At 36.9% G+C, this 15,514-nt stretch overlaps 1 protein-coding gene across 3 annotated transcripts in view; it reads right to left on the reverse strand.

The window, feature by feature from the left end:
* The window catches only part of MTA1-like (metastasis associated 1-like), a 163,464-nt gene that overhangs the window by 28,129 nt on the left and 119,821 nt on the right, over positions 1 to 15,514 (reverse strand). For all 3 annotated transcript variants that reach the window (XM_071598153.1, XM_071598152.1, XM_071598151.1), the window contains exons 5-10: positions 8,207 to 8,565; positions 6,077 to 6,194; positions 5,703 to 5,805; positions 2,642 to 2,741; positions 1,833 to 2,021; positions 197 to 330 (exon numbers count right to left, since the gene is read on the reverse strand). In XM_071598153.1, coding sequence (XP_071454254.1) covers positions 197 to 330; positions 1,833 to 2,021; positions 2,642 to 2,741; positions 5,703 to 5,805; positions 6,077 to 6,194; positions 8,207 to 8,565 — 1,003 coding nt within the window. The remainder of the gene's footprint in view (positions 1 to 196; positions 331 to 1,832; positions 2,022 to 2,641; positions 2,742 to 5,702; positions 5,806 to 6,076; positions 6,195 to 8,206; positions 8,566 to 15,514) is intronic.

Below are 15,514 nucleotides of genomic sequence, written 5' to 3' on the forward strand. Positions count from 1 at the left end.
AATGACTTAAAAGAACATAAGCTTGAGGGATTCCTTAAAATGAATTAGACAGTCTCTCCCGACTTGACTCTGATAACCCATTGGAGTAAAATAGTTATATTTAACGCATTAAAATGAAATGGTCAATGAACAAAACTAGTTCCTGATAGAGATGCAGGCATTCAATGAAATTTATAAAACAAATAATTGTACTTACTAATTGGGAATGTACACTTGCTTCAATTTGGATTCTGCTTCGACAGCCTTAACTCTTTTCTGCTGAACATATCGGTCAGTTGTTTTCCACATATAGTAATATTCTATTATATTTTTAAGTGTTTTCCAAGGAAGCTGAAAAGTTAAGAATGCTATTATGAATTTCCAAACAAAAACATAATTTACTCTTGGCTAAGCTTCAGTGGAACTAAACACAGTTTCATACTCCAACTAAGACAGTGAATCATTACTAATTGTTCAAGGTTTTCATCTCTTTTAGAGGATAAAATAACACACCTAACCACTGCCATTAAACTGACAGCATATTAAAAATATAATTTATAGCTATTAAAATTATGCTATAGCTATGAATATCAAAAGTTCCCCTTACTAGTACTAACTATAAATAACAAAAAACCTTCATATAAAAGATATCTTCAAAATGTAGAAAATATTTTAGATTAAGGTTTCGTTCAAATAGTTACCTTGGCTTTAAAAAAAATATGAAACTGATACAATTAAATTGAGCTTACATGAAAGTGCTACCATAGGACTTTAAACTTCTTTTTAAAGTCTAACTAATAATAATTTCCTTTGAAAATTAATTAAATAGTTAAGAATTTCACACAGAAAGCCTCAAAATTTAATTACTATTGAACACAGCCAGAGGCCTATTTCAGGCTTTGACATCACAATCTCCTACCATCAAGGCTCAATAATTATAAGTCTTAGCTGAAGATGACCTAAGGATCGATAAAAGGGAAATCTCTCTCTTCTACTAATTCTGGAACTTTAACCTATTCAATTTGGATGGCATTCTGGCTGCCATTCACTCCTTAATGCCCATGTGGAATATATAATATACGTGTTTGCATATATCTCATATAAGTGCATTAGAATTTGCAGGCATATAAGGACCAATGTGGACCAGAAATATAAATACAAAATACAAAAATTTATAGCTCGTAGTTGTTAGCCATTTTTAGCTGCAGTAACTAAGTAATAATAGCTAAATTGGGATTTATAATGATTTTAAAGTAGTAATTGTACCAGATATTAGTTTACTTAGAATATATTTCAAGAATTACATTGTTTCAAGTGAAAGGAGAAGGCAAATCGAGGGGACAGATGGCATAGAAAAAGCCTGCCTGCCATTTCCCTGAGCCTCCTGAAAGTACCTAATGGTGATGACTATGACCCTGCAAATGTTTGATTGAGTTTTGCTTCACTTATCAGGGCAGGCAATTTACCAGTACAATATGGTCAAAGGGATGGGAGACCTTGTGTAACCAGGGGTAACAAGTTAAGATGTCTTCATGTCATCAATGAAAGTATGCAGTTATTGCAGTTGTTATTGAATCAACTACTACTAACTTATCTTCCCCTAAAACATTTAGTCGTACAATAAAATTTAACATGAAATATGCACGTGCACATAAAAATTGATTGTCTAGAACAAGAAATCATTGTCATAATACTTTCATAATGATACATATTTCCACTTAATGATCATTGGTCCTATGGAATGGATTAATATTTGAAGGTAAGAACCCACTACACTAAAATTACAGACTCAATAACTCTAATATCCTATTTATTTAGGACAAGCATCCATTATGATCAAAAGAGATACTCACAAAATCTTGCCGAATGTCTATGAAGTCCTTTCCATACTTTTCCAGTGCTTCCTCAAATAGATTTGCTTCCGAAGCTGACCATTCCTCCATTTCATCTCTACATAGGACTGGTCCCGTAGAAGGAACAAGCGAACTTATTGCATCCGCTATGTTGTAACTGTGCTTGTGGAGGGTGTCCATTGCATGGAACTGGAATGGTAAAGAAAAATAAAATATACTAACCAATATGATACAACATTCTATTGAATGTTAGTGGTAAATTTATGAATTAGAAGCCTAAAATTATAAGAATGTGGTCTTAATCGAAAAACTCTAGAGAAAACTTCATTTCATTACTTATGCGAGTCAAGATATAAAGGCCTTTGAAGAAATTAAATTGAAGAGTACCCAATTAGAACTGAGATTTAGCTGTATTAAAAAAATAGATTCTTAGATCAAGATAAATAGACATTGCCCACAGACAATTGAATCAAGTTATTTTAATTGAAGTTTTCCAAAAAATACCTGCAATCATAGATTGGCATACACCTTGTCCCAATGAAATGGCATACCCTTGTCCCATCATCTCATCTCAGTTAAAATGGACAATTTGCATACACCATAATTAATCTAAATTCTCTTTCATTCCAGTTACAGAGACTGGGATGGGAGAGACTGAGAGACTTTTCAAAGCTGGGATTTTTTAAAGGTAAACATGTCTCATAAGGATGCCATTAGAACATCAGATCAACTGAAATATTAAAAGAACCTTACTGTGCATGCACTGAAATCAACCAGTGATAGGAAAAATGTTAAATAATTTTACTCACCAATGTTATATCCCTTGAGGCAGCAGCAGCACTCATGTGAAGGCTAGGCTGCTTCACTGAGCTTGAGCAGTCAAGAGCACGAGCAAAAGTGCCCACAGATCTTAAAAGGAAACAATAACATTACTAGTCAGGAAATATATATATTTATAGTTTATGTATACAAAGTTGACATCTATTTATATAGATAATTGTACATATTTTTAGCTAGTGGGATGTCTGACCCCAGGTCCCACACAATCCACCAGGTGCAAATATAGTGCGATGCCAAATGCCAGAAGTTAATTTTCCATAGAATCACAATTTTTACTCGACTAAACAAGTGTTCAGAAAAAGAATTATCACATACGTACTTCAATGCTGACAAGGGAAAAATTTCAATAATTGAAATTATTCTACTTACCTGACGAGTATGTGTCAGTATACCTGTATAGCTATAAAAATATACACCCTTGTGAACGACTAATATGTTTTTTCACGTTATCTCACTCAACATTTGCACTCAAATGCATCCAAAATTTTGTTGTTAAGAACACTTGAATACAAATATGTGAATTGTGATTACTTTACGGCTTGATGCTAAGCAACATCATGTTATTGGATACATCAGTGAGTAATGAATTGAAGCTCTTGGACAATTTTTAGGTAACTTAAGACTTGAAAAAAATTTGGCACACCAATAATTATAGCTGAAAAGCACAGTACTTCAAATATACATATTATTAAATTTCATCCTCAACATCAATTTACTCTAACATTTAATTCTGATCCTTTATAGTTAAGTACACTAAAAAATTATGTAGATGAAGCAAAATAAATGTAGTGAGAATTTACTGCATTTTCATATAGTAACTAATTTACCCCCTTCTTTAAGCACACAGGACACTATAATAACATCATGTTTGGATGTTTTTCTAACTTTTTCAATAACATTAAGAAAATAATTAACCATCAAATTTTTAAATATTTAGAATTAATAATTAAACACTAATCGCACTGAGTATTAAACACAATTGGTTTTCAAAGGAATATTAAATACATCTATGAAAATAATTGACACTACACTTAGCAACAGATAAAAGAAAAGACCAATGGCTATCTTTAACTTGATTAAGCAATATTACATGCAGAGCTGACTACACTACATCTACTCCTGACTATGTACCATTCTAAAATATTATATCAGGTATTTTTGTTCCTTTCTACAAGGAAATCTGGAAATTTGAGATAAGGACAGAATCTTCCCCTTTCTTTTAGGACATCGGAAAGGCATTTCATTCTTCATAAATCCAAATACACAGGTATCATGAACTTTTCAGGGAAATAAAATTAAAAATAAATAAAAATTTCATCAATCATCATATGTTGACCGAGATGGTATTGTTTTTTTTTAATTTTCCACCAAGAGAGCAAATAATTACCCTCACACAGCCATTTTATCAGCTTGCTAAGTGGTCTTTGGATACCACTACTGAAAAACTGAAAAATACCAATGCTAAAACAATCCACTGCCCAAAAATTAAGGATAAACACAATGAAGACCTCAAGACACCATTGCTTAATAAGGCAACCCTATGTAGTTATATTTTGCTGGCCTGCAATCTCTTTCAGCTCAAATTTCGGCAGCACTAGATATGTATGCTTTTGTTGGCAACATTTAAATGAAGTAGATCATCATTAAAGAAGAGATTCTAACAAAAATTTTTATTTTCGGCTTCCACAGTAACTCCCACTACCCTGGGTAAATTCGGCTAAATATTATGATGATTTGACTCTTATTTGCCATAGTAACTTTCTCCACTAAGTTTCATCTTTGTCGACATAAACAGCATTGGAGTACACATTTATGCATTGCAAAAATAGTCATATGCGTAGGCACTTTTATACTTATCCACCAGTAAAATACTCTCCCATGCCTCTCACATCACTTTGCCTCATGTCCACCCAATGAATCATTCCTGAACTTCATATCTATTTTCATCATTTCCTTCAGTTTGAGATTCATCCCATTCCTGCTAATCTTTATCAACAGGTACAGAATCTTTATACATACTCATCATTATAGAGAGATGATGCAATGCTCCTACAGTATTATTTATTTTGTAAATCAAATAAATTCTCACTTATAAATTAAATAGGGGAGCCCTTTGAAACAAGATGACTCTAAGCAAAAATATTGAAATATATATAAATAAACTTTTGATAGAAAGGGAAACACAAATGAAGCAATAACTCTGAAAGTATGCACTTATAGACCTATGTCTACAAAATATCATACCCAGATGAGTTTGGTAAGGAAGGCTCAAGGTAGAGCAACCATACAAAAGAAGTGTCTTCTGTGCTATGAATTCTTAATCAAACTACGTCAAACTTGCATGGAGAATTAAAAGTGGTACATGAAGAGACATCTCTGAAGCAATAGATTACAGGCCCAACTGCCTGGGAATGGTTAATAAAAAAAAATAGGCAGCGGGTAAGTTAGACTCGTGTCTGAATATAATCAAATAATTTGAGATGATAAAATGCAGTTGGTTAAAAAGTTACTTAATACATATTCATAGGCATAAGATAAAGCGTTTATACTTTCAAGACAACCTTGCAGAAAAATAAAGGCTTCATATTGTAACTCTTGCATTAAAATGGTTTCATAACATGACCGCATGGCATTCCTACTCGAAACTACATTGTAATGAGCTATTATGTATGTGTTACTTTTAGAAATCAGTGTAGAAACAAATTAACTGGTCAGCATATCTAACTAATAATATGCTTCAATTCATAAACCACAAAATGCTATTTGGTTTCCTGCACTCACTTATATAGAAACAGTTAAGCAAATTGCTTTGATTTTAAGAATGAAAATTACAACTGACACAGTGAATTCCATAAATGACATGTAACTTCAAATACAGAACTCATTAATGTCCTAAAAATAAATACTGAGATGCCCTGCTTCACCAAAATAACCTTTGATGAGACAATCTATTTCATGGTCATACATCATAAAAGATGCCAACCAATTACAAATTCTTAATAAATTATATTACTATATTTTAAGAATTACCTGGAAATGACTAAAAATTGGTCAATTTGTCTATCGGTAAGGTGGTGGCCAGGTGTCCACACAAGGGTTTCTAGTTCTTCTAAATTACGGTTATCACCTTCCCCTGGAAAAGATGTGTAACATTGAGCGAATGATATAAGGATTGAATGAATAATATAAGGATCACAATAACAACAACAAAATAATAAATTTTGGCATCAAAAGAGTTCATTTTAGTAGATAATACTAACTTTTTTCAAACAGAAGTAAGAAAGATATCATTTCTGAAATAAGCTTTTGACAGCAAAATTCCCTCTCAAATGAATAAAGTAATAATTGATGCTAAACACAAGATTGTCCTGAAAGAACTTTAATGACTTTGCTTTCACACTAACCTTCTTTCAAAAGAGGAGTAGGATCAGCTTGATACCGGCTTCCCACCCTTATTTCCCCTTTGTCAGCCAAGAGAGTCTTTTGTTGAGGATCAAACACCAAACAATAAAAAAAGGTGTCCTATTGAGAGAAATTTAAAGACAAGCATGAGACCAATTTTATTGCAAATAACACAAATGACAATAAGAAATACTACGTCAAAATAAAATATAAAGTAATTAAGTTGTGCAAAATAATTTCAAATGTTTCTTGCAACTTTCATACACTTAAATGTACAGCTGATGCTGCTAGTTTCACTGCTGTTATAAACATAAACGTGTTGCTATTTACTTAAAAAAGCATCCAAGCACTATGCCTGAAGCAGTAACACCACATTGTTCCTCCAAAAGGTAAACTTGTGTGAGATAAATTAGCATCCTCTCTCCTACATACAAATTGAGTCATTACAAATTAACACAGGTATTCAGGAGTTATAATTTCTTTTAATAACTATTATTATATGGGACTTGACATTTTTCTTAAATTTATTTGTAATTCACTTGATGCATTCAATGAGGAATACTTCGAGATTTGTCATCAAAATTTAGAAAACGAGTAAAGGTATACTGTTAAAAATTATTATCATTCTTTGCTGTTGCTTTGACTACAACTTTCCTAATGCAAACTACAACCTCAGATAATGAATGCTATGTGACCTGCTCACAAAGTGAGGTAATACATTTTTCTTTAAATAATTATCATCTCAAATACAAAATAAATTGGTGGAAACTACCAAGTTCTTATTCACTGAGAATACATAGTGAGTGCTCATTCATACCATATTTACTATCTTTGAAATGAAAAGGCAGTCATTACCCAGAGAAATACATATGCTTATTACCAGCAGCTATAAATTTATTGTTGATTGAAAGAGAAAAAATTCATTTCTTTTAGCTTCTAGCACTAAAATGATAGCTTGACCCACGTTTTGAGTGTTATTTATTTATTTATTTATTCAGTACTAGTCCGAAAACAGCGCATTTTGGCCTTTACATCGAACTGTTAACAACGATAACAATGGTCACATTAACAAACACCCAAGCCCTAGACGGAGGGAAACTCACCCAGGCGGGAATCGAACCCGCGACCCTTGGAATGGCAGACGAGGACGTTACCCCGCCGCCACCGGGGTCAGCAAACATTTAATAGGCATGAATGACATGTATCAATTATTTCTGACATTTATGATAAGTTACTATAGTTGACCAATAAAAAGATGAGGAAGTAAAACCATTAAGGATTGAGATCAACATTGAAACTAACCAGCTGGAAGGTACTGAGTATCACTATTTATTAATCTGTGCTTTCTTAGGTAAGATTATGCTGGAGTTGGTTTGACTCAGGATAATGTTGTGTTACTTAATAATCAGTAGGATATACTAAGCTAGGGTTTACCAATTCAAACAGCCCTAAATCCATTCCCATTTTTGGAAAGTCTCAAGGGGAAAATACAATTAGCTTACGAGAGAGAGTATTACAAGTGTTGGGCAATCACTGAAAGTTCATATTCACATTAACAGTACAAGTCCCTAAAAAAATATAAGCCTCTAAAAAGACCGTGTACATATTTAAAATTAACCCCTGCATCAAGTGGTTCATCACAGTCTTAGGTATAGTGAATTTCCCATCCTTCTAGTAAATGATAAGGAGAATAATTTTTTTAAATATCAAAAAGTAAAAACTAGATTTGATTAGTAGTTCCAAGAACCCCTTCCTTCCTATCAATGAAACCTCTACTTTACAAAATATTGCACACGTAACACATTAATCAAACAGAATGTCGGCTTGGTAGGCGAGGGCAGGGCACATCTACTACTAAGCCCTAAGGCATGTGGAATTCACATAACAGGGTGGGGGGGAGGGGGCAGTTCCTTTCCCTGTACCACCTGTGGTTTTCCATGAAGCTCTGGTACTCGAAAAAATCACACAGCTCAGATTAAGCCGAGGCTGCCCAGAGACGTGGAAATGAAATTTCCTTGATATGGGCTTTGGAATGAGTTTTTCATATAAGAACAATTGGCAGGATAAATGATAGTTTTTTATCTCAACTAATTAATTGACATAGTAAGCAGAAGATAATGGAGAGTACTTACATCTTTGTTAAGGTAGCTGAGCAAGGACTCTGTTTCATTGAGCAGGGTTACAGAGCACTTGCCCCTTATGTGTGTTGCTGGAAGGGTCTCTACTTGTCTTGAGAGAAACAGTTCTCGATGCTTCAGCTGGTGACGCTGCTTGCCATTCAGAAGCTGCGACGGACTTGTTGAAGTCTTCCCAACTTCTTTTTCGCTGCCCACACCAGTGACACCACCAATTATGCCTCCATGAGGCAATTGGGCCACCTTGGCATCTAAAGCACCACTGCTCACCAAAGCTATCGTTTTCTTGTTGTCCTCCCCTATACTGCTCCCACCTCGATCCACATCTTCCTCCATGCCACCTCCTCCCAAGGCACCTGTGCACAAAAAGAGCATTCATTAGAACCACCTTCCAAACAAAAAATTGACATTAAATAGCATTTTCACTTTTAAATTTCCCCGAAAAATCAAGAATTTTGAATTGGGAATGAAGAATGTTTCAACATTTCCAGGAGAAAAGCTGCAAGCAGCATAAACCACTAACAAAGCAATTTTTGAAAGATATCTCATTCAAATTAGTATTTTGCAGGAGCTCATTATGGCAACAGCTCTACTGTATCCAATAAATGTGATGATTACGAGAATGCCAAGGCAAATGACCCACTGCGGTCAACCTTTATTTAATATTTGAGTAAAAACATATGTTAAGCCAACAGACAACTAATTTCTAACCACTGCAAAAGTACTGTAGATAACTCTTCTGCCATAGGCTTTTAATAACTTCTCTAAACAAATGGGGAAATAGTATTGTTAATAATGCCCCAAGGAATTCATGTGAAAATAATCTTAACTCAAACATCTTAACCAGATCTTTCAAAAGTTAGGTAGAAAGACTTTTGGTGACATAGGTACCAGAACACATTACAAAATGCTAATTATCTACTAACAATTTGGCAATAACACACATCAGTTAACTACCAAAATAACTGCCTTTAATTAAAGGAAAATATTTAAAATAAGAAGGTTATGTAATAACAACTGAATTCATCAAACGGTTACTCGATGGTATTTCCATTCCTGTCCATGTTTAAACGCCCATAATTTGGCCAAATTCTAAATATTTAATATGAAGGCCACATTGCGGAGACTCAACAAACAGATAATTCACATTTTGGCATGATAAATAACTAAAATCTATGTCTTCATCGATATTTCAATTTTTAAAGTTAAAAAACGCACTATATTTATATCATTCTTCCAGTCTCCAAGGGATCTCTTAAGCGCATGTCGCCGTTTCACTACACCGCCATACACAACAAAACATTTATTCTAGCCTCCATAACACTTACATACTACGGTCTCCCCGAATTAAAAACCCGCCGCTTGCGTTACGCTTTCCGGTTCGAGCATGCGCCCTTTTCCTATGGAGAAACCGCCGACAAACACGGCAAAAATGGCGCGCAGCGCAGGAAACGGATTCATTTTTTTACATAATGAGAGAAATCGGTAACTGACACACAAGCATACGACTACGTTACCGTCGCCAAACATGCTGAGTCGCAATTCTGGCGAGACCATTAGTGCCGATATCGAAATAAAAGTTACACACTGGAAAATTGTTTACCATCTTAAAATACAGCCATCCTAATATTGCTTATGAACTTATCTAGCAGTCTTTTTCTGAATGATAAAAATTAGGGGGGGAAAGGTAATTTGTTTAGGATAAGACCCTTCGGTACTGAATTGCGCCATTACAACAACACGTACACGGAGGATGGCTAAACGAGACATATAATTTCATCGAGGAAATGCGTATTTTGGTTATTAAATTTTGTCGTTGAATCGGCAATATAATATCACTCAAACGAGATCTCGTACCTCATAACAGCCACCTCACTACTATGGGTGATGCAAATCCAGTCATTTAAAGTTTAACGCTTTTAATTCCATTCGAATCCCAACAGATTGAAAAACGTTTTGTCTCATTTCACAACCGGTAGTTTTTTCTAAAACGATCATTCAATTGGTGGTGTTAACATGAAAAGCCTAGTACACACTTTAAAATTTAATGAGAAATCGAAACATTTTAAGGCATGCTCACTGTATACCGGCAGTTACCTCTGAATTTTACTTTGTAAGGAATAACTTGTGGCCCGTTCCAAAAATATTGTCACTCGGTATGGCGAAACATTAACATTAGCTACAGCAACACAGTGACGAAAAGCAACGCGCCCACTTTGGGGATCGGGTCGAGGGAAAAAAAGTATGGAACACGCCTCCTACGGTTACCGTAAATTCCTCCGAAAGCCAAATCAAAATCATAACATGATTCGAAAAGAGAACAGAAAATACAAAAAACATGCTACAATATTCCTTTCGCAGTTACTCGAAGACATCGACATAACTATAGAAAGGCTAACATTTTTGCTAATCGAACGAATCAAATATCACAGAGATAAGTCTAAGGCAGGTAAATGCACGTGACTAGCAATTTGTAAAAGGTAAATGCAGCGTGACTAGTATATTTGCTCCCACACCTTATTTCTATTATATCGTATTTACTCATGTATTAAATGTAAGACTATTCACAGAGACGGAACATATACTTAATTGAATAAAATTCTCAAATGTTGATGTAATTCAGTCTCATACTGATAACGTGTACTTTTATCTCTAGAAAATTATTCATCAAAACGAGGTTTCAGCTGATTTGGGCTCCCACAATATATATGCATTACTTCAATGACTTATCCATCATCGTGAAAATGGTTCAAGGCTCCTTCAAACGATTGTTACAGCTGGTATGTGAAATAAGATAATTTCAATGAAGACGCAATTGGATGTGGATTTTGGAAAAACCAAAGGATCGAGACGTACCAAAAAATCGATTCTCGCTTTTCTCCGTTAATATTTCGAGAATGCCATCTATCTCCACGAATACGAGCACAAGTTAAAGGCCTCTAAGCAGAAGGGTGTCACAACAAAATCACCCAGAATTACCACGAGTTGAATGCTATTACTGCGAAATGAAGGCATGCAATATTAGATCATTATTTATTATTGGTGGGTAGTTGGGGAATTATTTCCACGAAAAAATAATAAAATACGAAAATTTTCAACAGCATTCTCGTAATGTTATATTGAAATCACGGGATGCATCAAGCAACGTTATCTCTTCCGGCTAAGCGCTTGGAAGTGAGGAATCTTTCCGCGTTTGTAACTCAATGTACACACGATGACGACCATATAACTCATACATTTGGGACAGTGAATCCAAGAAATTGAAGTCATTATTTGCGAACTGAGAAAACGAAAAAAAATCCTGTTTCTAGGAAATTTTAACCATGATTCTTGATTGTTCTGATTAATCTCGTCTCTCCATAATGACCTCATGCGACAATCGGGGAAATCAAAAAACTGTTAACAATTAAATTACTAATAACTTTGACTTTCTTGGAATTAAACGTTAGGTGGACTAAATATTTGCAGCAATATTTTTCGAATCTACCAGCGGCTTAATTTTTCCCCATGTTCAATTTCAAAGATTCTTTATAATTCGGATGATATGATTATTAGATTCTCTTTCATTACCTACCCCAAAGAAATTTGGCGCAAAAACGTTATTTATGGTTAAAGTCAATGAGCAAGGCGGGCGGCCATAAAAAAATATTTGGCTCATAGGGCGACATATCAGTAACAAACTAAAAATGGTATCTAGCTCTTCCAACGTCACATTAGTGAAGAGTAAACTGAGGGGAAAACTATTACAATTTGCCTTAAAACAGATTAGCTACAGAAAAAAGTAACGTCTGGGGATACGTAAATCATCCAAATAGGTTATTGACGAATTGATTTCACTGTATGCATAAATTTCCCAATCAATTTCCCTGCTTCTAGCGTCAATTTTTGGAACGAACTCGAAGGATAACAATTATAACACCAGGAAAAATTATCACTGATGACACTTTCATATTGTACTTCATTACATTGTGCCCTTGTCGTACTATGTATTTCATTGTCCTTTCCTTTCCCCAATTAGTACATCAAATATGAAGTAGCCGAGATTTTTCTCAATGCATCTGCTTAAGTCACTATCATTTTTAATTTGAAAAATTTAGGAAATACTTTTTAAATAAACACTCCAATTGGCTGTTTGAACTTTGCATCCCTGTAAGCTAAAAAGAATCCACACAAATATGTTACATCAGGCTAAATAATAACGAGAAAAAAAACAATGTCAGGGAATTCAAAAAATTGTATGAATTTCGTATGTCCGGTTTAAAATTTTATTGTTAATATTTCAAAATGAACGGTGGTCAGAGGGAATTTAGTCTTAGTGGCACATATGCAAACACGTACAATTTAACACACACGCGCCTTGCTACATCTAGCGCGCGCCGGTGATACATGTATCAAGCGTGTCTCGTTAAGGTCATTTGGAGCCAAAGATATTCCATATTCTTCATATTCCAAACTCGAGTACAGAAAATGCATTCCTCTTTCAGCACTAAACTTGCTGAGCACTGCCACCTACGCGATGAAATTTTGAGAAGCATGGAACCCCTCGGCCAATATTCGGATACTCAACGGACGCCAGATCATATTTTCTCAATACGCAAATAAGGTTTCACAACACTGTACGTAAGTCATGATATTTTTAAGATCATTCACGAGTTAAATACTTGCGTGATCAATAATAATGGCTTTCATTTCTAAACCAATTACTATGCTCACTCATTGTACAAAACAAAAAAATTGCCGAAAAAAATTGAAATTTGACATACATCGAGTCTCTCTTATAAACATGGAAAAATTATCAGCGCTTGCTATCGCCCTCTGGCGCGATCGTGAATCGAGAGCTGTGAACAAGGGCTCAAGAGTTTCTCAGGCAGGAAAAAACCACAGAAATCCCTTCGTGAAAAATATTTTTCTCATGAGATTTCGGCTTGAAAAACCACAAGCCTCCAAAGGTGGGACATTACTCCTTAAATTCACCACGCACGGTTCCGAGTGCACCTTACGAGGATGGTGGCTTCGAACTCTCGAGGTACACACCAAGACACCAGGAAAGCATGAGAAATGTTCCGATGACTGGCACATGCGAATGAAGCGAATCTGATTCTGGATCAATGTGGACGCGTTTCCCCAAAAGAAAATAGGCATATCGTTCCTCTCAAACTTCACAGGCATGCGGAAAAAAAATCACGCCACGTGGGCACAACCACTTGGGTTGAGAGGGAATAGCAAATGGCGGGAACGTTTCCTCGCTCCACACGGTGTGGAGGAGGGAAGTTGTACCGAGGGTCGTGGGAGGAGGGAAGGAGCGGACTAGATGAAGCCGGGGAGGTTCGAAAGTGGAGAGAGAGAAAGGGGGAGACGAAGCGGAGGGATGCAGAAGGAAAGGAAAACGGGATTAGCACGGGCTGAGGAGGGGGGGGGGGACTCGGGGGAGGGATACACGGAGAGGGTTTATTTTAGAGAAGGGAAGGTCTAGTAACGACAAAAGATACTAGGAGGATGGGGGAATTAGAAGGTTGCAAAGGGGGGGGGGTGAAAGAAAGTTTGTCAAGGGGTAACGGGTTCTTCGAGAGGAGCAGGGGGAGGGTTTTCTCGGTGGGGGAGAGGAGTTTGGGGTTTCCGAGGGGTGTAGATAAATGGGGTGGGGGGAGGCGGGCGGGTGGGACTGGGTATGGCCATTGCCACCCCCTTTCCTCCTCCCTACTCCACCTCCTCCCTCCCCTTCCGCGTGTGCTGAAGAAACTCACGGATCAATAAGCCAGAGGGGGGGTAACAACAGAGGGTGGGGAGGTGGTGGTGGTGGGACATGAGAGAGAGAGGAAAGTTGGGTGGTGGTGAAACTGCCTCTGCTGCAGCTCGCTTCCTGATAGCACGGCTCCCCCTCCCCGCCCCCGCCAAACCCGTGCCCATGTCCATTCGCCCACCGCGGCGCACCATTCACGCGTCCGTTGCCGCTGCCTTCCTTCCACACGCTCCGGACCGCTGCAGCACCACGCACGTAAGGCACGGAGGTGTGCAAATGGGCACCGACGGCCTTTCGGAGACCGCCCGGCTCGCTTAAGCCGGAAGGGGTGCCTTCCGCTGGGGCGCGACTTCTTCCGCGAAACAAATCGAATAAAATTCAATGGGCAACCGATCGACCGGGAGGCTTGGACCGTCTCCTCATATTTTTTCCCCTCTCCCCTTCCTGTTTGGGTGATTTCCTGCCGGAGGGTCTCTTTCTAGGGGCACTACGATTAGTCTATTGAACCTCAGGTGTGCTCTAGATGTGTAAATAATTATTTCAATATTAATTATAAATTATTTTAATATCTGCCGGTATTTACGCCGACAAATCACCTCGCAAGCCCCCACGAGGGGTTGTGGAGGGGGTTGCCAGTCCACTGGCCGTACATAGGAGGAATATCGTTTTTTACATAAGCATATTTTAATCCAGGATTTTCTATGATTACTTTTTAGTCGCCATCTATCATAGACAAATGCATAACAACGCCTTCATTGTACTGAAATCATTAGTCAATGGAGATGAACTTCAATTCACCTACGTCAACCGATGCTTTAAGAAGTGACGATCAGAATCCCACGGTTCCATCAAGGTATCTCAACAAGTCAAGACGTTTTTCACGAAAACTACTTAATTAAAACTAGAGCGGTCGAAAACCCGGGAGATAGTCTTTAAAATATCAGGGTTCAATACCCGTCTCTCCACCCCAGTACTCGGGTCCTTCACCCGTGTCTCCTCCCCATCCGACGCAGACTCCTACGGTACAGCACTTATGAAAACATGCTAAATGATGTATTTCAATTTATCACTTGTATTCATTCAATGCTGGGAAAATGTCATCTTATTTTTCCAATTTCAACAGGAAGCATTAAAATTGTCGGTCAACGATAAACATTTTACGATATTTTTCAATCGACAAAAGGGTGGGCGCATTGGATGACAATTTAAAAAGCTAGAACTACATAAATGCCACCAAAATTTGAAAGATATTCGTTTCCGACTCAAATTTTGACTGCAGCTAGGAATTCAGAACAGAAACGACCGTTTTAATGTATATTCGTGAATATTTTCATCTGACAATTATTAAGCGTAAACCTGAAAGACATTAGGTGCAAACATCTCCAAGGAGGGGGACCAGGGACAGGCAGTCCGGATGGAATTATAAAGAGAAGTCCTAACCGCAGCACTCGATGACCGTCTTTCGTTATCACACGTCGTTATTTGTTTTATCACGTATATCACATTGCGTGCATTCCGCCGGAGATACCGGGGTAGGCTGAAAAGTAATGCACACATGCTTGTAG

The sequence above is a fragment of the Hetaerina americana genome, unplaced genomic scaffold, assembly GCF_022747635.1.
Source record: "Hetaerina americana unplaced genomic scaffold, ioHetAmer1.1.p SCAF_9, whole genome shotgun sequence".
NCBI classification, from domain to species: Eukaryota; Metazoa; Arthropoda; class Insecta; order Odonata; family Calopterygidae; genus Hetaerina; species Hetaerina americana.